This window comes from Scardinius erythrophthalmus (assembly GCF_964197995.2).
Source record: "Scardinius erythrophthalmus genome assembly, chromosome: 5".
NCBI classification, from domain to species: Eukaryota; Metazoa; Chordata; class Actinopteri; order Cypriniformes; family Leuciscidae; genus Scardinius; species Scardinius erythrophthalmus.
The window spans coordinates 12712277-12738952 of NC_138225.1; the positions used below are offsets into that span (position 1 = coordinate 12712277).

Genomic DNA, 26676 nt, shown 5'->3' on the forward strand with positions numbered 1-26676 from the left:
ATAGTGCAAAGAGTCAGGCGTTTACTGAATATTTAGTGACTGGCTTCTCATTTCTGCTCACAACATCTAGTCAAATACAATTTCACGGTTTAACACTTGGATTTATACACAACCCTTGAGAGCATTTCAGGCTTTATCTTATGGCTTCAAGCCAAACAGACACTTTAAATTAGAAAATAAAAACATGCAAATACAGTTTAGATTACAAAACAAATCTCAACTGACATACCTAAAAATGACTAATAAAATAGCACTGAGAAAACCATCAGGGTTGCATTACAGGCGGACGCAGGATCAGTTGTTGTTCTCTTTGGTGGTTATGGTAACAAGTTGCTTAGCGGCCTTGGCGATGTCATAAGCGCACTGGATGACCTGCTGGGTGACCAACTGCATGTCCACTGCGGCGCTGCTGTCCAGAGGAGACGCTTTCTTACACTCGTTCTGCAGGCGGTTTGCGCTGGACGTTAATAAGCGCAAAGAGCTCCTTGCTGTCTCAGAGCGTGGTCTCTGTGGACAAAGGCCAAAATACAGAAATAAATACGCATAAAATACATACAGACTATTTTAATGGTTCAAGACTTGGCTAACTACTAAATATATGTCCAGATGTCCTCAAGAAAGCATTTGGACACTTAAAACATTTAAATGTACACAAATATTTTAATGAATAATATATAACTGGGGGAAAAAACTGCAAAATATAAAATAAAAAAGTAATTAGTTATCAAGCAAGTCTGAGCGGTGTGTGAACTGAACGTCTATCCGACGCACACACATTAAGATTTGGGTGTGCGAGGCATTATATTTTATAGTGAATAATATGTCAAATTAAAACAGACATATTATTTATATAATATTAATAATACTGGAAAAACTTTACAATTAGTTTCCATTTGTTAACATTATTTTACTGCAATAGTTAACATGAAATAACAATGAAAAATTGTGGCATTTATTAATCGTAATGTTAATTTCAACATTTTCTAATATATTATTAAAATCAGATCTGTTAATATTATTTTATGAACTTGAGCTCACTGTTAATGTTAGTTAATGCATTAAATAACAATAACGAATGGGACCTTCCTGTAAAGTGTTACCATAATATCCATTTTTAAATAAATAAATAAATAACATTATCAAAAATGTGACCTACAGTAAGTGTCCAAATACTTTTTGTGGCCACTGTACATCCAAATACAAATCTAACAAACATCCTAAATGTACACTATATTAAAAGCTAGATATAAAGCACATCCTACTTTACCTGCATACATACGTACAGCATATTCACGTAAATTAATATGTACTATAGCAAATCTCGGCTGCATGATTTTTATTTTGTCACAAAATGTAACTACAGTATATTATTGCCCAGCTCTTTATATAAAAGTTCAACATATGTATGTATACATATATTCATAAGTATGTAAAAGTATGTGCAACTTTATTCACATACATACAGTATACTAACATATATATGGGCGATATATACTATAGAGCAAATCTCAACTTCTTGATTGCTTGTATTGTCACAAAATTATATTAACTACAGTATATTATCACCCAGCTCTAATTTGCTGAATGCAACTACAAAGCATGAAGATACTTAAATATATACAAATATTTTAGTGAATAATATATAAATATATATATATATATAAATATATATATATATATATATATATATATATATATATATATATATATATATATATATATATATATATATATATATATATATATATATATATATATATATATATATATATATAAAATAAACATTATTTAAATAATTATTTATATATAAATATTATAAACAATGAATACTATAAACATTAGCATCATGATTTTCTGTAAAGCTCCTTTGAAGCAATATGTATTGTGAAAAGCACTGTACATATACATTTTACTTGACGGTCTATAGCTTTTTTTATTGCATTTATGAAGTGTGGGGAGAAACTGCACACCTTGGGGAAGAGGGCGGCCATCTCATTCACAGCCACATGTATTCTTTCTGCGCAGGGTATAAAGCTATTGGAGGAGAAAATGATACTGTATTAAAATCTCAAAATAAAAACCATCAGAGGATGGAGAGTGAAAAAAAATAAAAATAAAGCTAACCACACAGCAATCGGTGGATAAAGCTTGACATTTATACTGACATGAAAAATACAAAATATTGTGTGGTTTACAGAATTATTATTATTTTTTTGTCTTTTAATACCTTTTGTTGAATAATATAACTGACATATTACAGTTATTCAGAGTTATATTTAGAAAATATATGGAATATATTTGGCTTTAATTTATTTATAAGTGCATTTATAAGTCAACATTTGTGTGCATTAATCCACCAAAAAGAAAAACATGCATTTTTTTTAGTTGTGCAGCAGACAAGATGCAGATATTTTCAATGTAATGTAGTTACATTACAACATTCTTTTTTTTTAACTACTCTTTCAAAATAACTGGGTTTGGCTTTCTTCAGCAACTTGAGAAAAATCACACAGCTTATTTTACAATAAAATTCAAACCAGTGCAAAACAGAAAGATCAAAAGTTAGATGGATGTCAGTACAAAGAGAACCAAGTGCACTGACATGAGTTCCTGCAAATAAAGGGGAAGTTTAGAAGACAATGCAAACTTATACAGGTCTTTGGCATTACCGTAGACATACTAGTAATCATGCGTATTGCATTCATGTTCAGATTAGTGGGTGAGTTCTGAAGAGAGAGATAGAGGTAGACACTGTGCCTGTGAGGCAGGGACAGAGGCCAGAGTACCAGGAGGCAGGGTTGTTGGGGTTGGCTGGGTGGGGAGCTCTGAGGCCGAGGGACTGCATGGGAGACGGGGGCTTGTCTGCCCACGGCACCAGTGTGCTGAAACAACCCAGACTGTGTCTAAGTCTGCGGACACTCTCCCTCTGCTCACATGGTCCACTGGTTGGGAAAGAGACAGATCGGGACCCAAACAGAGCGTGGCCCCCGATGGGACAGACCCCGAATGATGAACACAGACAATTGAGAACAGATGGAAAATGGAAAAGGTATGAATGGAGAAAATGATTCATTGGTTGGGAAACAAGTGAATTACGAAAACAGGCACTTTCCATGAATGGGGTACAATATGCATTCTTTTAACCCTTTCACACGTAAGTTTAAAATATTCTGGCTGACCCCCCAGCGTGAGTTTTTCAAGGCAACCGTTATTTAGAACGTGTCACTTTATGGTTTCCATGGTGACGCGTCATTGCTTGTCACGTGACACACCGCAGCAACAACAGAGCTGAATGAATGATGATCTGCTTTTATGTCATTTTTCCTTTTTTATTCAAAATATTCACAAATTTGTTAGATATGTCATGAATTATCTGATATTCCGATTGTCAAATATATGCAAGTGGAAGTGTTTTGTTGTTTAAAACACCTTTATAACGATCGCGTTAGTTGAGCTGTATGCGCGATGGGCGCCGCCATCTTAGTTTGTGCCGCAGACGCAGTTCAGAGAATCAGATCTGTTGGATTTACAACACGTGAATTCATCCACTTCTCCCGAAGTACATGAAAGTAAGTGGCCGGTGAACTGGGAGAAGAATAGAGTAAACTTTAAAGTTACTTACACAATGTGTATCTTATATGAATAAAACGTGTCTAATTATAATGGAAAGGATTATTATTGCCTCTTCCTTTTACATCAGTGTGTATTTTACAAACTCTAAATGTATTGTTTTTTTAGTACTTATATGTCTGAAACCTAAAATAAACATTATGTGGTTGAAAACACTGAAAAGTTGTGATATATGACAGCTCTGAGCGCGCCTGTCTCTGGCTCAGTGCCAGCCAACGCGCGAAAGCATATTTGAATTTAGCAGTTGATCACGTGATGCACTGACCGTTCTAATCACACCGGTGTGATCGTACGCTCCAGGGACCAGCCTAGACTGATCACACCGGTGTGATCGTACGTGCGAAAGGGTTTTAAAAGGTCTATATAAAAAAGGGTAGCGCTTAACCTTCAGAAAGTGTTCAATGTCAACCTCTAAATTCATTTTCTATTAGTTTTATATGCGTTATATGTAGTTACTTTACTTTTTTTATTTTGCAGAAATAAATATTTAATATACAAATTTATTTTATTGAATAAAGAAATATTAAATATATACACTATCATTCAAAAGTTTGGGTACAGTAAGGTTTTTTTTTCTTGTGTTCATTCTTGACACATTAAATTGATCAAAATTGATAATAAAGATGTGTAATGTAGCAAAATATTTCTTTTTATTCATCAAGGAATTCATAAATAATAAATGATTATAAATCTGTAAATAACTAATGATGGCAAGTTTAGACTAATTTAAACTATCACTCAGTACAGAATACCAAGTTTGAGACAATGCTGGATATAGTGGCTTACATTTCCCAAAAATGTATATATTTGTTTGATCATTTGCTCTTGCATCTCTTTCAACTTAAGGCAAATTTGTGTAAAAAAACAAACAAACTGATAATGCTATAATTTATTTATCCCTCCTTCCATGATGTAGAAAATGTGTAAATATTTAAAAAAAATATTTTTTTTTTTTTTTTTTTTTTTTTACTAAAATGAATAAGATATTAATTCAACACATTGTCAAAATTATGTAATTGTGGTTTGATGTTAATTGCTGGTTATTGCTGGCCAAAACATTTAAATAATTCACTTTTCATGCTTGTGTATTCATTAAGGTGATATTTCATCTGAAATATCTAAAAGTTCTCACAACTAAAAACATTGATTTGTGTCTCTAATGCTTTAAAAAGAAAACTTTTTGGTCACTAATAATCTTCAAAATATATTTTTTTATGTTCCGCATGAAGAAAGTCACACAGTTTGGTAACGACGTGAGGGTGAGTAAATAATGACACGCTTTTCATTACTTGGTTGAACTACCCCTTAAACTAAGTCATGGGGAAACAATTTGTACCCGAGCCCTGAAAATTTTCATGTGAAATTCTTTAATATGTGGCAGAAGTTACCAAAAGGAAGTGACCTCAGATTTTTTTTGCTGCCATATATGATGAAGGAAGAAATCGGAGAAGAGAGCTGTTGACATTGGATGTCCTCTCACCTCTCATGCTTGTTCTCCTGTGCAGCCCTCAGCAGCTCCTGGATGTTCTTGGTGATCTGCTCAGTTTTACGGATGACGTCTTCTGTGCTGGGCAGACTGGGGTCAGGCTCAGATTCGTGATCATCCAGCTCGGGTATCGACCCGCTCTCTCCCATCCAGCCACTGCTGCGCAGACGACATCTACGGCCGAAGCTGCAGGGACGGAGGAAGTCATGTACAGTAAATGGAACCAAGGAGTCAGGAATGAGTAATGCTTGGTGCATGGTTACAGAATCAATCGTTTGTTTTCTCGCTTTGCTTGGCTAAAAGTCGAGGACAGGCCGTTCTTATTTTCAGAGAAAAAGGGCTGGTTTTGTTTGCCAATAGGAGTGAGACCTGAGTTATTTCAGGTCATATGAAAGAAAGCGGACACATACCCAGAGTCGTCCAGATCAGACTCGTTGACCGTGTTATCATAGTCACCGTCAGACACACTGCTCTGCTTGTCAAATTTGGAGGCCTAAAGAGAAAGGAAAGGACACGGCAAGAAAAACATGTGACGTCACTAAATGCCAAAGGTGGCAAGCAATGAAACTGCAGTGATGGAATTGGCCATTTCAGCAGGTTTGCTAGTTCATATGAAATAAAAATAATTAAATTCAACTATCTGCATTAATGGAATGGTCAATAGGGGTAGAAGCAAGTGTTTAGCATTAGATTCATCAGATCTTTCAAGCACTAAACTCTGACAAGTACGGAGCCCCTAAAGGGACATGGTGAAGAAAAAAAAGGAGATGGAAGGAACAATTATTTGGCAATGCTTTTGCGTTCCTTCTAGTATTATTATTTTTTTTCCTTCACTCATTTTTTTTTTCACCAGCATGTTTCTTTAGGGGCTCCGTAGAAAAGCATTACAAGGTGTGAGGTGAGCAAATGGGTTAGTAGAGTCCTTTAAGGTCCCATATTGTCAAAACTGAAATTTCCTGGCTTTTTTCATGATAACTGAGGTCTAGGGGCTATGTAACTTCCATATAATTTTCAAAACAGTCAATCCACAGACAAACGCACACAGCCTGGATAAAGTAGCTGTGCCTTTTCACGGGCCGTTGTGACTTCCGTATAAACGTGATGTCAGAACTACCGTCACCGCCTTCAGTCACCACCTCCACCAATGGTGGGTCACTCAGAAGACAACAGGCCAATCAGAAGAAAGGCTCATGAATATTAAGTAGACAGGCCAAAATCGACCTGTTCTTGGCAGAGCTCTTGTAAAAATATTTGTTTTTTTGTACTTATACCGCAAATGTATATTCTTAAGGACATCAAAACCTAAAATAAAACTTCAGAAAGGCGTACAATATGGGACCTTTAAATGTGGTTACGAGAGCAGGTTAAGATCAATAATGTTAATCAATAATGCACTTCTAGCCAAGCTCAAATCTACCACATTTAACTGGGTGCCAGTCTCCATACCTTGTTTAGCAAGAATGCATTAAATTGATCTTACGTGACAGACAGCAAAGACTATTACATTGTTAAAAAACATTTCCATTTCAAATAAATGCTGTTCTTTTGAAGTTTCCCTTCGTCAAAGAATTGTGTATCACGGTTTCCACAAAAATATTGAGCTATTATTCAACATTGATAATAATAAGAAATGTTTCTTGAGCACTAAATCAGTATATTAGAATGATTTCTGGAGGATCATGTGACTCTGAAGACTGGAGTAATGATGCTGAAAATTCAGCCTTGCTATCACAGGAAAAACATTTTACTGTTAATATTACTGAGACTTCTTTTAATTTTTTTTTTTAAACATTTTTTAATCTTACCGACCCCCAAACATTTAAATGGTAAAGTATCTTGTATGCACTTATAAGTCCAAGTGCAGACCAGCGGATGCGAAAGCTAGCTATGAAACAACTAGTGTTTCCTCGAGGGTAAAACTCAGAGTTACAATTGAATCTAGTTCATGGTCCTGATTAGAGTATTCCTTCACAGAGCCATAAAGCATTTACAGTAAAGCTGTTTGACAGTCTCACTGGAGCATGATTTACTGTGCTCAAGGATATGAGGTAATGGGGTCAGACGCCAGCAGCACTCCGAGTTGGGACATTACTAAATTAGTGTAACAGAATATTATAACAATTCCGTATTGGGCAACATGATGCTTGGAGAACCGCCACATGATGTCTGAATAATCAAGCTAATTAGGGGTGGTTAATCGGTCTGATTTCCCGATTCGATTCGATTACGATTATTGAAGTCCCGATTCGATTACAGTCGATTTTCGATTATTAACGATTTTCGATTAGCGATTATTGATTTTCCAGTTCACAACAGTAAACAAAAATACACTAAGTGATTGCAGTATTAAAAAAAGTCAGCTGCTGAATTACTTAACTCTTTTATTGAGTAACAACTCAAAGCACTTTCTGTGTCGTGTAGTTATAACTTCAGAATTATTTGTATGTAGCTTATGTTCTGTAGAACACAGAAATGAATACATCACATTGTGTTGTGACTCATCAAGTTGAACCAAACTAGCTTTTAATACAATGTTGGTATGAGCCACCACAGTATTTTACAAATATAAAAAATAACACAAAGTGAAAATAAAGTGGCATTTTGGCGTTAATATTGAAACGACAGTTACCATGGTGAATACACAATACTAACAAGAACTGTTAATGAAACATGGAAACTGCTCCTGGTGAATAGAATGAAAATCATGCCTGCATGCAAATCCTTCTCAGCTAACACACGACGTACCAGTAACGTGATTTATTGGTATTTTACTTTTATTTCATGACTTACTAATTTACAACGTAACAACGTTGCATGCTCGTAGTTTCCTTTGCACTTTGCACTATACAGTGAAGCGATACACGGCGCGCCCCTCCGCATTTGCGCGTGCAATTGAAGAGTGTGCGCTACGAGTACAGTATAACGGCTGACAGGACAGGAACGTCCGTTTTTCTGAGGTGAAATACTTTTTATTTCAGCGTACACATACGTCACTGCCTGGTAGTTCCTATACTGTGCTGGGTTTTCTGAAGTAGTTGTGATTCGCCTCTCATAACATAACATGCTCTAAATGCACGCAGAGTGGATTTTTTTTTTATTTTTTTTTAATAAAAAATCGATTTTTGAAAATTTGATAATCGATTCATACTCGTCCATAACATACTCGCGATTAATCAATAATCGATTTTTTTCACCACCCCTAAAGCTAATGTTCCATTGAACAAACAATCACTCTTCTTCTCTACACACATCTCCTCGTACTGTACATAGGGGTGTAAAATGCATCAATGCATTGTGATACATTGACCTGACAATTAAAAAAAATTCAATACAGAAATGAATAATCAATTATGTTTAGATTAATAATACTCAATGTACTGCATTGCAGATTTTATTCTTATACACAACATAATTGTTAACATTCTCAGTTACCATAAAAATCCAGATCCTCAATCGACTTCCAGCGAGGACAGCATTTAAATGTTAGGGTTCACTAAGATTTTTTTGGAACGATTGTTTTTTTTTTTTTTCAGCAAAGATGCATTAAATTGCTCAAAAGTGAGAGTAAAGTCATTTATAATGCTACAAAAGATTTCTATTTTTAATAAATACTGTTCTTTTGAACGTTCTATTTATTAAATCACCTGGGGGGGGGGAGTTTTCAGAAAAATATGAAACTCTTGAGAACTAAATCAGAATATTAGAATGATTTCTGAAGGATCATGTGACACTGAAGACCAGAGTAATGATGCTGAAAATTAAGCTCTCTCATCACAGGAATAAATTAAATTAATAATATTATTATTTTAAAATATATTAAAATATAAAACAGTTTTTTACTGTATTACTGTTTTTTTTTTTATCAAATAAACGCAGTCTTGGTGAGCATAAAAAATTTACACGCTAGTGTATTTAAAAGTTTTTTTGGGGTAAAATGTTTTTTGTTTTGTTTTTTGTTAATTTAATTCTATTGTCAGATCGATACTTTTAAAATTAAAATTGTCAGACCAAATATTTACAGCCAAAACATTGCTTTCCAAGTGCTAAACAGCCATGAACAAGACCCACAATACAGTCTCTGTGACATTAGAAACATGGATCTAAATATGGCTGTAATCTGCACACACAAAAATAATCAAGCTAATCCAGCTCAACTTCATATTGCAGCCCAGAGCATGAGCAGAAGAGCATTCCAAGGCATCCTGAACAGATGCGTGAGCAGCAGTGGACAAGCCCTGAGCAGTGCGCCCTGGGAACGAAGACACAAGCCATGAAATATTTGTGCTATTTATGGGGATGATGAAGGCAGAAATACGTATCAGTTGAAAACAGCAGCCCCTGGAGGGTTGTTGGAGGGACCGCTCATGCATGCTGATGCGTGGAGCACAACAGGAGTAGGAGGAAAAGGGATGGATGGGAGTAGAGGAGGCAGAAGATGAGTTTGTGAAGGATGGTGGAGAGGAGGTAAGGGGTTCTGGGAGCTTTCGGCCGGTCCCACGAGGAACGGAGCTTGCCAGGATGTACTTAACCCTTTGTGCACTCTCATACAGCAAACAGGACGGGGAGGATGAGGAGGAGGGGAGAGATGAGGAGGAGGCCACAAACACACCCTTTCCGGTCTAAAAAAGGGGTGCAAATAAGACTTAAGACAGAATGAAAGATATACCCACCCTCCCCCCACGATAAAGAGCTTGGAATAAAGAACAAGTCGATATAGTAACTTTGACTTTTGTAAAACTGCATGATGTTGTCAATAGAAACTTTTGACAAAATACTACCGTTTAAAAGTTTGGGACTCAAAATCAAAAATACAGAAAAATGGCAATATTGTGAAATGTTATTACAATTTAAAATGACTTTTTTTTAAATTGTATTATATATTTTTTTAAATGTAATTTATTATCATCAAGAATCTTCAGTGTCACATGATCCTTGAGAAATCATTCTAATATGCCGATTTGATGCTCAAGAAATATTTCTTATGATCAATGTTAAAAACAGTTATATATTGTGGAAACCACGATACGTTTGTTTCCAGGATTCTTAGATAAATATAACATTCAAAATAACAGTTTGTTTGAAATATAAATATCTGTAACATTAATATGTCGTTTTTAATCAATTTAATGCACTTTTTCTAGAAGTATTAATTTCTTTCAAAGAAAAACAAAAATGTACTTACCCCAAACTTTTGAATGGTAGTGCATACCAATACATTCCTAACATTTCAAGTTGTTAGTTGTATAAATGAATATTAGTTAATGTATTACGAACAAACAAATTCACAATGAACAGTATTAGATTTTGAAATGAACATTAACCTAGATTAATAAATGCTGTTAACAGCTGCAGCAAACATTACCTTGTGAAAAATGATAGAACCCGGCACAAGTGTTAAATAACGACTGATGAATGGTTTGAACGAAGTTTGAACAGCTCTAACATTTGCATGCTTTTGAAAATAATCAGTAGCATTAATATGCAGTAAAAGCGATGGAAAACCATAGAGTTAAAACATTTTTTTAATACAGACACTCGAAAGGTCAGTAAATAATGAAAAAGGAAATGGAACAGGAACTTACATTGTATAAAAGACAACTGAAAATAAAATACTGGGCATTTTACATCAAGATGAAATTGATGATACTGAAACTTGTGAGCCAGAGTAACTGACATGTACAAAAAAATATTAGTTTTTTAAAACAATATCAACATTTAAAAATGTTTCCACTGTGAAAAAGTAGTACCCCTAAATAATTGCTTAATACTTTTGAGAAAAAGAAAAGGTTTAAAATTATGTACACTGACTTGAGTATGTCAGTCATGTTGAGATTTACACATTTAAAGCCAAATACTACTCATTTATCTAAGAAAACTCTAATTATTAAACACTGGTACAATATCGTATTAGCCAGCGAAACAAAAATTGCTCGGTGCACCTAAACCTGTGACCTGAAATTATATGTACAGTTACATAAAGCAATGACTGTGTGACTTGTGCATTGAGTTGGCAATAAAGACATGCTTTGTGAGTCCCGAATGGCACATGAAATTAAAACAGGAAACAGAAATATGATGAAATAGCTGCTACAGTATGTGAGCCAACAGGACACAAAGTGAAGCAATACGTTGAGTGAACCAAAAATGTTCACAAATGTTTATTTGGAAACTCTCATGAAGCGCTGAGAATTGGAAACATACCATCAGCACACTAGCATGCCACAACATTAGAGAAGGAAGGTGAAGAAGGAAAAGAAGGCGAGAGGCAGGTCTTTACTTACATAGGTTGGGAAGGGTTGCAGGGTGGGGAAGGTCTCCTCGGGGTAAGGGGTCTCTCCCTTGGGGAGAAAGGGCTTCAGACCAGAGCCGGTTTCATACATAGACATGGGGCGGCTCGCCCGTGCAGACAGCTGGCGTTTCAGGGCAGAGGAGGAGGAAGAAGAGGAGGAGGGACTGGAGGGATTGGGGTGGTCAGGGCCGCCGGGGGCCTGATAGGGTTGTTGAGCGGAGACCTGCCGCCTGAGAGAGCTGTTCTCGCTTTGCAGAGACTGCAGCTGAAGAGAAACACGAGTAAGCGAGAGAAACGCATAGAAAAGCAGAAACTGTAGCAAAGCTGAGCGTACAGGAAAAGCTGTCCATCAATAGATGAATAACAATGTTCAGTGTTGCCCGTTTCAGGCCTGCTGAATTTTTACATTACCAACAAAAAGGATTAAACTAACCCTTTGCCTTTTCCATCTCCAAAATTAGTATCAAAACAAAATTACAAATAAAAAAAAATCCTTTTTCTACAATTTAGTTGGTTGAAATGGCTTTAAAAGTTGGCATTTGAAATTGCCAATATTATGAATATTAAATAGAATTATATCCAACTTTTTAGAGGATTTCTAAGCTAATGATAAATTAAAATAATTATCAAATTTAAATTATAACTAATAAATATATATTTATTTATTTTTTCACATTGAAACAAAATGAAGCCATTCTATAAAATTTAAGAACATTTATTTAGATCTTATAAAAAACCAACAGTAGTAATTATTTGAGATAAATTATGAGGAGAATTTATTTTAAATTAAGTTCAAATCTTAGGGGAACTTTGAATGAATAAGGAAAAAAGGGATAGAAAAGCGTTAAATGGAGTTGCTCAATAAATCCAAGTTAGCATGCAGGCATGGGTATATGCAATGTCTAGACATGTTCACAGAACAAGCGTGTTTAAGAATCCACAGATTCACTCTGCAGCTCAGAGAGAAGCCAAATAGCTCGAGCCAGACGCATTGGCCAGGATCAGAAAGGAAATGCAGAGCGCAACAAAAGAGCCTAAGGACTTCGCTCTTGATAACATGATTTGGGCCATCTCTATTTTCAGATTTCCATCCAATGCAAAGCCACACAGTTTTTTCACACAAATGTCACAATGGTATAATTATTCTAATCATTACAGTTATAAAAGTATCTGAAAAACATAATACACAACTTTTGCGTGGGAAATACATAATTCACAACCACTTTCAAATCATCATACATTTTAAGCAAGACCTTTAGCAACACAACAAAACTAGTTACATGTTCTTTTACGAGAGGACAGAGTAGTTTTGGTGAAACAGTGAAAACCTTCTGTTAGGCCTACATTTTAAGTACACTAATCACCATATTCTATTTTAATCATTGAGAAGTGTAACAGGAAACAGGCTGAAACGGTAACTTCCTTAAAGGGATAGTTCACCCAAAAATGAAAGTTATGTTATAATTTTCTCACCCTCAAGGCATTCCAAACATGTGTGAACTTCTTTCCTCTGCTGAACACAGAAGAAGATATTTTGAAGAATGTTGGTGACCAAACAGTGGACGATCGCCATTGACTTCCATAGTATTGTTTTCCATATTTTTAGGTGAACTATCCCTTTAAACGTTGGGCCGTTGAGGGACTGCTCTTATTTTATCACTGAGAAAATATCACTAAAAATACTGTTTGATTTATTCAAGACTGTATTAAACACACTTCAGTGAGTGTGAGCAAATTCACTTCTCTCCTCTCTGTAACTACTTTATAATTTATCGTCTTTAGAGAATATTCCTTGAATGGGGTTCAATGTCTATGTGAAAGAGCTATATTTCTAACTATGTTCACATAGAAATGACAGTAAATGCTTGAAAGGCTCCAAATTCAATTCAGAATTATTGTTTTATATTCAATCTATAATTGTATCTGATTTATATTCTGGAAACGCTTGTCTAATGTACACACATAAAGAAACAGACAATTAAAACGAGTCATGCTGATGCAAGAGCCAACTGCTGAATCAGGTTTGCAGTTAGGGAGGTTAGCAATAGCATGCCAACTTATCTCATCTGCAATCAAATGCCAAAAAAGTCAGTATGTTCTGGGTTTATGTCATTGATAGAGCATCTTTTCGAGTGATTTAGAAGTTAAGGTCATGCTGGTTATTTGAACACTACGGCAGATATCACAGGATTATTTTGACATCAGCATTCCAGAGGATTTTAAGAATCGTAATCGTTCAGTCAGACGGGACTTTTAGGTCACCTGCAATTTTTGCCCCCTCACGTGCGAGAAGAGGTGCAGGTGTAGGGGTTAGACAGTCTTGCTTTGTTTAGGAGCAGAAACGCTGCTCTGACCAGGGCGTTCAGCGCTCACTGCTGAATCTCTGGTACCTTTTTCTGCATCAATCTCAGCTCTTCACTCAGATTACTGTTGGCTTTCATCAGTTCCTGAATTTTGGCCTCGGAAGCGGAAAGTGCGTTTTTCACCTCCAGGAACTCCTGCACTGAAATCGGTCCATCGGACAGATCAGAGTCCAGGCTCTGGGGGGAAAAAGAAGAAAGATGGAAAGATGGCCAACATGTACACATGTACGCTGGGATGGCAAGAACGGCTCAAAACAAAATTCCTAAAGCTCCACCGGCTTACCTTAGCTCTGTCTGCTTTGCCTATTCGTAAATCAGTATCTGTTTTATCACACAAATGTCACAGTGGTCTAATTATTCTAATCATGAACATTTATAAAAGTATCTGAAAAACATAATACACAACTTTTGTGTGGGAATTTAAATACAAATAATTCACCACTTTCAAATCATCATACATTTTAAGCAAGAACTTAAACACAACAAATCTAGTTACACATTCTTTTATGAGGGGACAAAGTAGTTTTGGATCATAAACAGTCAAAACCTTCCATTATGTTTAAAGGACACTAATCACCATCTTCTATTATAACCTGAAACTGTCACTTCTTAAAAGGGCTAGTTCACCTTCGCTCTGTCTGCTTTGCCTATTCGTAAATCAGTGTCTGTGTCCTCATCGGATGCCACGCTGTCATAGTCTGGCTGGTCGATTTCCTGACTTTCACTTCCATGACGACTACCCGCACTTTTGAAGAACACGTCAACATTGTCTATGAAAAAGTAGACAACCCAACAACCATGAAACATCAACAAAATCTATAAAAGAAAATCAAAGACTGGTGTGTGTCTGAATGCAGGCTGTACCTTTAGGACTTGAGACTGAATTCCCCAGCTGGCGTCGCTTTGCATCACTTAGAATATCAATCACAAGTGTGGCAAATTCATGAGCGTTGAACCTTGCCAGCTTTTGTCTTCCCTGGAAAAGAAGTTAAATCATGATTTTATTGCATATTCACCATCTGAACAAACAGCTGGTCTTACGGAAGCCCTGTATAATTAGAGCCCAATTAGGCGTGCTTCTTTTCAGGACACATTCTTGTATTTAAAAACAGCTCAACCAGGGGGCCAGGGCCAACTAGGGGGACTCAGGATGACACAAAAGTATTTAAATTAATAAATGATTATTATGAATATATTAACATAATCTAACTTTAAATTAAAATGCTAAAAATACACATAAAATCAAGATGTAAAATCATATTTCTTTTCATTTTCCCCTCAAAAACTGTTTTATTGAAGAACATACCACTCTGCAATACAGAACATAATTTATAGAATCACAAAATGAATTGGTAATTTTAAACTAGTCACCGGAGTGAATGGGAACATGATTTATTGAAAATATTTTAAAATATATAAGTGGTTCTTAAGTCAATACTTTTTTAATGGCTTGTCAACTTTCCATTCCTCCGCTGCGTGATTCTATTCAGCTCTGGATTCTAGCCACCACCGGATTGTTGTCAGCGCGAAACACATTTTTGTGCACGTGAATGCTGATTTTAGCCACCACTGGATTTATTTAGCGTTTGGGCGCTGGTCTATGACTGGAAAAATAATAGAGTCGTTGCAAAAAGAAACGATACATAGCTTACGTGTCGCATTAAACTGGCAGATTTCAGAATGTTGTAGGCAGTTCTTTTGCAGGTTTTACATGTTTAATCTTGTCTTGCCTGGATCTTTGGAGTACTCTCGTGAACGCCCCCCTTTCAAAAATCTCGCTTCCAATGTTCAGTTGTTCTCTAAACGCCCCCATTGAGAAACACTACTCTATATGGAGCAAATGAGCTGTTCCGCTGGGTCCTAAAGTCAGTTCTCGAATTTTCTCTTCAGAATGCATTCAGATTCAGATACACACACATGTAGACATTATGAAATGTATTCTGAATATTCTTTGTATACTGAAATATTATTGATATTCCATTCATTCCTAAGGGAGTCAAATTGACCCCTGATGGAAGGATGTGTTACTTTTTTAAATTTCAACCACTCCTCAAATCCAGTCAATTCTTTCTCCTTCTGAAGTCTTGGACTACTCTGATGAACACGCAATTTTTTTTACCAATTTTTTATTATTATTTTCGGGTCAAAATGACCAGAGGGAAGGATGAGCACAACTTCTCATAAAATGCATCTTTGTGGTTTGGGTTGTCTAAGCAAACTGTTGGTGCATAGCAGTTTTGATGCCATTTCCTTTTTCATTAATTTTGTGGCATCTCTGTTTGCATGTTCGTCTGGCACATTTCTGTATGGTGCACTTTTAGCTGCAAACACTGCATAAAAGGTGCTATAAAAAGTTCACTTGTCAAAGTGCAATATCTTTATTTCCTGCTAAGATGACTTTCGGTGCAGTACTTGCCTGGTTTCGTGTTGAAGAGTACTCTGGGTTTACAGGAAGGAAAGGCACAACTGTTGTCTCTGTTACCAAAGTGCTGTGGTTCTGAGTGGCCAGCCATACTACACAAATACAAAGACAGCGCGTGTCACGCTTTGCACTTGTATGATGTACATTTCATGAGCCTTTTCTTTCCATTGTTCATCACTTGCTGATTATCTCACCTGCATCTGTCTCTCTTCGATCCACTTCATCGTACACATCCATTGCTAATTCCTCAAACAAATGATCGCTGAGCTGCAATTATATTAGTTACATAAGTCATCTGTGCTTGTCATAAAAGCATGTTTAGAGACAGGTTAAATAGCAAATAAAGATGCTTTCTTATAGATCAATGACTGGCAGATAGAGGGGGGAGGGGAGACTTAACGGCCATCTGCTTTAGAAAAGCCCAATGATTTACTCTGTGCTCGCAGTGTTGGGGAAGCTACTTTAAAATGAGCTATCCAAGTAACAAGCTACTAGTTAAACTTCAGTTAAGCTACCACAGTCTACTAGCAAAATGTAAAGGGTGCAGCTACAAATGGTATAATTTATCTCTGCAATCAAAGTAGCATTTATCTATTACAAAACAATGAGGAAATGGATTTGCATTTGCTAGTAGATTGTATTCAATTATGGTTGACATCATTTGAACAGATAAACTGATACTAAATAAAACTAGTCAAAAACAAAGTGATGACCCTTTAATTGAATATTTCACTTAATATACCAACTTAAATTCATAAAGCAGAGTTTAGCTCAGTATTTTGCTATAAAACATGATTAAAAAAGAATTTGGAAGGACTTCTGTTAATGTTTGAATAAAACAAACCATTAAATTGTTTTGCTGATTTACACTAAGTGTCCAACCGTTCTGATTCACTATTGAACTACTGTAATCGTACTGAAATATGTACCGTAGTTAGATTAGCAGCATTTTACTTTTAGTTAGTTACTCCCCAACATTAGTGCTTAGTCTTGTTCTGTTTGGAGGCTATGCTGATACATTGCTTAAAGTAAATAAAAATAAAAAGTAAAATAGGAGGACTCACAGACTGCAGTTTTCTTTTTGCAGCTTTTGCAAACTCTGATAACTCCAGACTGCTATAAAAAGAATTAAATAGTACAAATATTAGTTTTTTTTTTAATTAAAATAGCTTTATCATCAAATCTGTGATGGTAAAAGCTAAGGTGATATTTACATAACTGCCATGTAAAATACTTACACATTTCTTTTTCATCAAAGACAGCAAAAAAAAGAAAGAAATGGCAAGATATTAACATAAAATAGAGTCAACTTTAAAACCTTGCTCGGATCACTATCACAGCTTTTCAGGGAAGTATTCTGGGATGCAATCAAAAGAATCAAAAGCATGGCCAAGCACATCCCCGAATACTCCTCTACTATAGAAGAAACTTCTATAAGGGTGGCACCAGTATCATTAACAGGGGAACATCAGAATATATCAGATTATTACTACCTGTCCGCCATCTGTGGTATAATGAAATGCTGTCCACTCTTGTGATCTGAAACACAGAATGATGACGGTACTCATTTACAACAAACTGACAATCCACTGACTGTAACATCACTGTGGTATTTTATTGAGGCATCTGGCACTTTGAAGACTATAACCCATCACCCGATCTGACTAAAGTAAAAGCATGCTGTAAAATGGCTTCATTAGCATAAACAGCTGGATATGAAAACATCAGTTCTCATCATGATAACACACTGACTCACCAGGCTTCCGCCCACAGAGATAGAAGGCCAGCCTGTCTGTGAGCTCATACTGTACTTCCACCAGTCTGTCTGCCAGGTCCTGATGGCCAGCCTGCCTGAATACAAACAACACAATGACGTTATGACACATGGCTTTTTATTTTTGAACTTTTAGGTCCTGTGCCAAATGCTGCCCTAAGACCTTCTATGAAATCTGCACCAGTAATAGGGCGCACAGCAGGCCCTCTGAATCAGAAAATAACAAATGGGACAGCATACACACCCATGGACCAGTGTTGTAATTAATTCAATAGAAATAGAAATATAATTGATTTGCTTTATTGGTTGCAACATTTTTAAGTTTTTCATCATGCTTTATTTCAGCTTTATTTCAATTACCAAAAAAGCTGAGATAAAGCATGATGAAAAACTTAAAAATTTGAAATGTTCCCTTGGTAACTAATTGTGATAATATATTTCTGTTTTAATGTGTTAGACCGATTTTACGATTTCAAAAAGCAACGTGTGAAAAAAATCTATATCTCTACTGCTGTGTCAGATTGGTTGCATTTTTAAGACCTTTGAAAGTGGATTTAAAGGGATAGTTCACCCTAAAATGAAAATGTTATGTTTTTTAACTCTCAAAGTGACGGTAACTATTGACTTGCATTATATGAATCACCAAGGACCACGGTTTCCGCTAAAAATCTTTACTGTTCTACAAAAAAAAAAAAAAAAGACACCTCATCACATTAAAAATGACAAAAGCACAAACTTTTTTTAACCTATACTAGCTTTCCTGTAGCTCGAACAGTAGAACGCTGGCGTTTGCAACGCAAAGATCATGGGTTCGATTCCCAGGGAAAGCAAGAACTGATAAGAATTAGGGCTGCACGATATGAGGAAAAGCTGCGATGTGCGATAACATTGTTTAATATTGCAATGACGATATGACTTGCGATAAATATTCAAATGTGAATGTTAGCTATACTGTTCCCATGTCTTAGTGCTTTAATAGGTTATTTGCGTGATAGGTCAAACGTTTATTACCTGCCTGGTTCAGATTACGCGATTTAGCGCGAGTGAGTGAGCGAGGGACAGTGAGTGTGTGTGTGTGTGTGTGTGTGTGTGTGTGTGTGCGCGCGAGTGAGTGAGCGAGGGACAGTGCGTGTGTGTGGTGTGTGTGTGTGTGTGTGTGTGTGTGTGTGTGTGTGTGTGTGTGTGTGCGAGAGTGAATGTGTGCGTGTGACGGCACGCGATGACTGGTCGGAAAGCAAAATGTAGTCTGACATGTTTCTTGTCCATGACACGACAAGATTTTAGGAGTCAAAATCGTGTAATCTGACACCGTGACTATCGTAACAGACACAAAAATCTTGTTATCCGAACCAGCCGTTATTCATCGTGTCAGGCTGTCTGTTGCGATGTGTTCATCGTGCGAGTTCATATCGCAATGACGATGAAAATTCGATGTATCGTTCAGCCCTAATAAGAATGTAAATGTGTAGCTTGAAATGCAAAGTAAGTAACTTTGGATAAAAGCATCTGTAAATAATAGTGTCTAAACAATACTTAAATAACACTACCAGGGACTTAACATGGATATTTGTTAGTGAAGGCAACTGATAAATAAAATATAGTGTGTAATCTATAAATGCAGAGTTATATGCCCAGTGGCGCAGGCCATCAATGCAGTAGCTATTGATTACCTTGCATAGTTGATGGGCGTTTTGCCATTGGAGTCTGGAGCCCCAGGGTCTGCCCCATAAACACAGAGAAGCTCAGCCTGACACACTTGCCCCGCTTTAGCTGCTATGTGCAGCGGGGTGTTCCCTTTCTCCTGTTTAAACCAGAGCAGAAAAGTATAAAATGCATTTTGTATGTAACTGAATATGATAAATTAAGGCGAGAACTGAGGTTTTTACCGGGTGGAAGTAGTTGGCTTGAGCCCCAAGTGACAGTAACCGCAAACAAGTCTCAAGATTGCCGGTTCTAACGCTGGAGTGAAGTTGCTAAAGAATCGAAAACAATGTGCATCAATAGAGACAGTTCAACAAGCCGGATAGCACGCAGACAAAAACCTGATGCGCCTTAGATGTGCTAGGCAGGGTTCCTCAAACTCGGTCCTGGAGGGCCACTGTCCTGCAGAGTTTAGCTCCAACCCTGATCAAACAGGGTTGGAGCTAAACTGTGCAGGACAGTGGCCCTCCAGGACCGAGTTTGAGGAGCCATTTCAATTTATAATTCAACAATAATAATTTAAGTCAAACCTGTCTCATAATGGATGCATCACATATTTGAATTTCGAAACTCTTTCCTTACCTTGCTTAGATCAGCAGCTGCTGTACTGTCGTCATCTCGACAGGGTAAACGATGGACGTAAGCCAGCATTTGATACTTTGCTTTTATAAACTCTGTCTTGTTGGGGCTTTTTGGGTGAGAGAAACAATGAAGGTTTTAGAGCCAATCAACAGTTGAGGGAGTTGCTTTATCTCAGTTACTATCTTTTTTATATAAAAAAGTTCAAACGTTTGTGGTTGGTAAGGTTTTTATGTTTTTGAAAGATGTCTCATGCTCACCAAGGCTGCATTTATTTGATCCAAAATACAGTAACATTGTAAAATATTATTAAATGTTTAAAATAACTGTTTTCTATTTTAACATATTTAAAAAATGATATTATTATTAATTTAATTTATTCTGTCTTCAGTGTCACATGTTCCTTCATAAATCATTCAAATATGCTAATATGGTGCTCAAAAAACATCATGATCCTTATTAACATTGAAAACAGCTTAATATTTTGGTGCAATTTTGTCCCAATTTTTGCAAGTTTGAAATAGAAATCGTTTGTAACATTATACATGGCTTTACTGTGACTTTTAATCAATTTAATGCATCATTGTTGAATAAAAAATATGTATCTCACTGATCCAAAACTTTTGAATGATAGTGTATAGCAAACATACATCATTCTGCTATGTTAGAAAATGTTTCAAAACAAAATACTCACTGGATTTTATCCTGAGGATTGGCTTTGCGTTTCCCGCTCATGATGGATGACGGGTCCAGCAGAGTGTGCTCCCATATTGCATTAGCACCATTGTTGTATAATGTCTGAACCATCTGTGAATGAGAAAGAAATTGAGGGCATACATCACAAGACAAAAATCCACTATGACAACATGCTTCTTTAAATATGCTTTGTGAGTCACAGTCTCTGTTGGAAGAGCCTCCAGTGAGGGTGCACGCCAATAAACCGTTTTCTTAGAACCATTCAAAAGACTCTTTTGATGGATTAAAAAACACAGATCTGTAAATAAGAATGTGGAAAAATGTACTACACAACAAGGACACATTAAATGAAAAGAGACATTATGGGATCAAAGCAATCAGTCGAAGAGAACAGGAACTTGAGAGAGAAGATGCTGCAGGCTGTACAAGAAGAGTACATTAATGAGTCTGTGACTGTTCCTCGTGTTCAAATTAAAAGAAGACAGGGTCGTTTTAGAACAACAGACTAAAACAATGGCTATTTTTATCTCTTTCTATGGAATTTACATTGAAATTGACTTTAAAAATTACAAGAGAAACTAATTAAATCAGAATTTTAAAAAATAATTTGAATTTGGTTACTACTATTGCATTAGCATTACAAATATATTCGTATATGTATTTTTTCTTGTCAATGTCTTGCCTTGTGATAATGAAAAATGTCAAATCATTGCACAAACTGTATTTTTGAAAAAATGTCAAATCATTGCACAAACTGTATTTCTGAAAATTATATTATAGCTGACTAACAGGTTTATGGTCACTGGATATGGTTTTTCTGAGGTAAATGTGACGTTACATGACATTGTTTACAAGCTGTTTTAATGACGTCTTTCCACGGTTGAAACACTGATTGAGCGATTCCATGTGACATGATACGGATTTCGATAAGTTGTACTCTATCTTTTAACACACTTTCAGATGCTCTTTCATTTTTAATTCGGATTGTAACTGGTATTATTAAGGCGGAAGAGAAGATCATGTGCGTTCCGTGCTGATGCTTCTCTTGAGCAGAGCTGCGCCAGAGCGATAACGGCCAAAACGGTATTTATGTTTTTGAATTTGTAAGAAAACGGACGTAATTTGAAATTTGAGACTTTGTTTCATATCAATAGTAACCACAAAGATTATTGCGATTTATTGGATGGGATGCGCGCAACAATGTTCCATTCATTCATCAACTGAAAACAAGATGACTAATCGATTCTTGGGATTTAAGAATCGATATCGGTTCGTAAAAATGAGAATCGATTAAAATTGAGAAATCAATATTTTTTACCCAGCCCTACTAAATAATACCTCTCTGTATCCTTAATTTTGACCGTATGGAGCCTTTCAGCAGCAACTAAGTATTCAACCATTTATAGGACAAGTTGATATATAAAATAAATTTGACAAGTTGATCAATCAGCATTTATTTTTTATTTTAAGATAATCTGTATTAGCCGATTAACCAAAGTTAGTGCTTATCTAGAATCTATCAACAACCATGTGAGTGGATTATTCACATTTCCTTCTTTCAAGTATTTTACCATAAACTCAGAACTCTATATATCAACATCAACTAGACCTATTAAACAAAAACCCATTTCAGTCAACCACTATTTTTAAATATGCCTCAGACTAAAGATGATTACTATAATGTCAAAAAGTCTCAGATGAAGCAGGTTGATCAGTTAAAAACAACAAGTATCAAAAGGAACCCTATAGGGTGGCTATTTGTATATGAGTGGGCTCACCTGTAGCTGGGTGGGCGGCCAGGAGGTGTTTGACAAATGCCGCACTTGCGAGTTGTGGCGGCCCAGGCTGCGGTGAACGCCGCAGCACTCGTCACATATCAGAACTCCTCTGTTCACAGACGCCCAGCGAGGATCTAAGAGACCCCAGGAAAATCAACAGATTCACAGGATGTAAACAACAGCGTGTCTCAGAGTCAGCAGTGTGTTGATCATTGATCAATACACGACAACGCTAATGGAGCTTTTTGGTTGGTGCGTGAGAATGGAAACAGAAACACAACACTTTTAAAAGGCTGATGTATGAGAGATGCTTCTTAGTAGAATGCACTTAAGAAAATGAACTTAGTATGCACAAAGGAATCGTATCATCACAAATGAGAATTAAGAAAGCAAACTTTTTGATTTCATTTTGACTTTAAAATGTATTATTTACACTACAAACATTTTACTTTAAAAATGCATTTGGTGTATACATAGCATGTGTATTAATTTGCTTATGTTCCACTATAAAAGTCTGATAAATCATTACTAGTAGCACAGATGTCTAAAATGTAGCTTTGATATGCATGTGATGTAATATATGACGACAACTAAATGTGGTGCTCAGTTCTTCCTTATAAGGCCACAGTAGCAAAGGGTAAATGTCATCCTTTCATGTATGGCAGTAAACGCGCTAACTTCCTCTTACATACACATGCCTCAAACCACAACAAATGCTGAGCAGCTGAGCTTTACTTCCAGGGTATGAGCAGGTGAACTGGGAAACACTGTGGCTTCTCAAAAGAGCCGTCTACTGCAGCGTGATTCTAAACTGGTTTCACTTCAGATTCAGACACTGAGCATAAAGTGGCAACCGAATACACAAACGAATTTGTTTATCCTACAAAAAAAAAGTAAACAGAGATGTCTCAAAATCATATAGTATTAAAAAAAATATCAAATGAACTACAGAAATACAACACTTTTTACATAAAATATAATAGGCTGAACAGTATTTTTTGTAGCATTTGTAAATGCATAACCAACAGCAGAAGAGTGATATAGCAACAGAAGATACGGAATGTATTATACCTCCCTTTAAACCATTTCTGGGTCACTCACGACCCACCAGCTGAGACCTAGATCACTCAGTCTCACCACAACACTAGACAAACTCTACGACCTAGACTGAGACAGAATCAACACTTGTCACTCAACACTTGTCACATACCAAGGCAGTTTTTAATAGAATTTCATACATAGTCTCCCTCCTTCACTGAGTCATGATGCCAAATAAGTGAAAGTGGGGTCAATCACACTGGACCCATGACTAATGTGTCTGAGCAGTCCCTCCACCCCCCTCAACTTTTCCCAATGACAGATTCAGGCCAACTTGTGATTTCACTTCCTTCAGAAACAACGATTTGAGTCAACGCTTGAGAGTGTCAGAATTCCCCAAGAACAGAGTTTTGAGGATTTTATTTTCAGCCTGATAACAGGCAAACATTTCTTTTCATTCTTATACGGAAGATTCAAATTTAACCCATTTTTTTAACCCTGTTGGGGTCTTTAATCATTTTAGATAAGGCGTTATAAATATACGTTACAAACTTTTGCAATTTTTGTACTTTATTAAAATGAAGGTACTACAAAGGTACAAAACTAGGTAACTTTTGTAACACCTGCTATATGAACACAAAAAGCTAAAATGGTCTTAAATAATAGTTACACTAGAACTTTGTGGTCAAAAACGACAGGCACAAGAAAATGAATGGGAAATACGAAATGTGACAGTGCCGAGCTATTTTTTAAACCTGATAATACACTTATAAGGAACTAGGGAATAAGAATTCCTATATATACAGTGTTATTTTCAACTATTTGTATTATCTTATATAGAAATAAAAGGTGCATCATTCATTTAGAGGTGAATATTGTCTAGTACCATGAAATACCCTAAAAATACAAAATGTTAAGGAATAAATATTATTGAAACAAAATATAGTACATACATTTTAATAATAATAATAAAAAAAAATACGCATATTGTCTTAGGTCTATTTTGACCGCAGAGGATTACAAGTGTTAGGGCCTAAATCCGGACTAAAACGCATGCTTTTACTTCGTCAAGGGAGCAGGTCATTAAAGTCTCTGACACTTATGAAGTTAGTGACCAATTTGGGTTTCACAGCCATGGGATATATGATACCCCAATTGCGTCAGTCTAATAGAAACATGAGTTATCTAAATTAAAAACCGATCCACTGATAAGCAGAGAGCAAAAGTCACTTCCCTTCATGCACAGGAAATATCAAACAACAGCTGCAAAGAGGCCAAGGGCCAGAATCAAGCATCATTCCTCTCTCACCCTCATTCTCCCTCCCTCTTCGAGCCAAGGGCTGATCTCTTCCCCATCAAGTGGTGCAGCAGCGGCTAAAATAAAACCCAGTGCTGAATGACTAAAAATATGCACCCTAATAACAACTGCCCAATGATCCCTCCTGACATGCTGGAGCAGGCCAGGCCAGCTGGGGTCTGAGGCGTAACTAATCAATATGGGGAATGAGGAGAAAACAGAACCACAGAAGAGAACCAAACAAATCACAGGACAGAAAGTTCATATTTTAGAGTTTTAACACTAAAATGGGTCCATCCTAAATACAATACACTACATAAATGAAGGCCAATGAAACTGTTCTCTACACATTTATCAAGTAAATGTTGTTCATGTCATTTATAGTCTTAGGAGGTCAGATCTCTCATGAATTGTAGCTATTCGTAGTCAATGCATTTATCACAAAGACAAATTATTACACACGAACACGTGTAGTTACGACAACAATGCTATGTGACATTTTATTTCTTTTTTTCTATCTGTCAAAAGTCAGGGCACAGCATGTGTTGGTTAGGGTCAGTTGTTAGTAATGAATAAGGCCACGTCGAGCAAACTTGGATGTTGTAACGTTAGATGTTTTCACTTGGAATTCCCCTTGAGGGTCAAGTATGTTTACCCATTTCTCCACAGACAGTGATGCGAAGTGAAGTGAAATACAATGATTGATCACAAGCCTTCACAGCATCATAGGAAGCTGAAAAAAATCCCGCAAAATTTAGATAACACTGCATGCGGTGTCTCGGTCACAAAACCCACTAGCTGGAAAAAGAGCAGAATCTTTGGGCACGCGCAAATGAAGCCTAAAATGCTGTCTAGGTAGACACCACACTAGGGTTTGAGCCACGGCCAATGGCAATACATCATTATGCTCCAAAAAGCACACATTTACCATCCGTTCATTTCCAAATTTGTATAGAAGGTTGATTTATGATCTAAATCATATATTTGTATAGCTAAATGTTATCATTCGGTCACTTAATTCGGTAATATCACCTGGTTGTCCAGTGCAAGTTGAGTCTTTTACTAAAAATTCTATAGTAGCAGAATATACTCACCCGAACTGCTGCAGTCCGCACAAACTTCGCTATTTCGCAGCCGTTTCGACATCCTTGTCTCCGGTAACGTGGGTATTACCATCTATTATCGACTTAGAATCGTCTACGGATAAATTTAAAGCATGCACCGCTTTGACATAATGACGGGATCCGTTTAAAAGTATTGTATCACTGAAAGAGGATCTCATACCCGAAGAAGAGGACGCGCATACGGAGGAGATAGATGTGTGCGAATCGGTGCGAACGCTGACTGTGAAATAATATGTCGGACTGTCTAGATTGAAATTAGGACAGACGAGTCATGCAGTGGAGCCTCTGTCATGATACATTAAAAACTACACTACGGAAATGCTTGCCAGTAACCCATCAGATCGCAGTAGAGTGCCATCTGCCCTCCCAGACCACACATTAGATTTTATAGTGACGATAAATCAGCTTTCTAGCGCTGCCTGGCCTGACACACAGTGGACAGACGCGTCACTGCAACGCGTGAGATGTTTTATTAATTTATCCATTTATTTACAGGCCG

The 26676-nt window shown here is 36.5% G+C and overlaps 1 protein-coding gene across 7 annotated transcripts; it reads right to left on the reverse strand.

Moving 5' to 3' along the window:
- git2a (G protein-coupled receptor kinase interacting ArfGAP 2a) lies at nt 1–26489 on the reverse strand. 7 transcript variants are annotated; one of them, XM_081365950.1, is made up of 22 exons: nt 26338–26432; nt 26148–26250; nt 22719–22852; nt 20939–21051; nt 20248–20353; nt 19851–19937; nt 19635–19765; nt 17947–18041; nt 17681–17729; nt 17255–17306; nt 16385–16457; nt 16185–16282; nt 14633–14744; nt 14396–14538; nt 13796–13945; nt 11398–11670; nt 9436–9735; nt 5527–5609; nt 5111–5302; nt 2787–2942; nt 1971–2034; nt 146–507 (listed from the first exon to the last, which is right to left on the reverse strand). In XM_081365950.1, exons 2-22 carry the CDS (start codon nt 26227–26229, stop codon nt 295–297), a joined length of 2706 nt encoding a protein of 901 aa, XP_081222076.1. In that variant the 5' UTR covers nt 26230–26250; nt 26338–26432; the 3' UTR covers nt 146–294. The 7 variants fall into 7 exon arrangements, with proteins under 7 accessions (XP_081222080.1, XP_081222076.1, XP_081222075.1 ...); XM_081365949.1 differs by having other exon boundaries at nt 26148–26489; XM_081365952.1 differs by having other exon boundaries at nt 368–507; nt 2758–2942; nt 26148–26489.
- Between the last annotated feature and the right edge of the window lie 187 nt (nt 26490–26676).

What these genes read in the sequence shown, in the direction of transcription:
- git2a (XM_081365949.1), bottom strand. Translation starts at nt 26,229, where the DNA reads ATGGTAATACCCACGTTACCGGAGACAAGGATGTCGAAACGGCTGCGA. An exon ending in ACGCCCATCAACTATGCAAG is followed by an intron (nt 18,042 to 19,634) that starts GTAATCAATAGC and finishes GTTTGTATTCAG; the next exon opens with GCAGGCTGGCCATCAGGACC. An exon ending in CAAAAAGAAAACTGCAGTCT is followed by an intron (nt 16,458 to 17,254) that starts GTGAGTCCTCCT and finishes ATATAATTGCAG; the next exon opens with CTCAGCGATCATTTGTTTGA.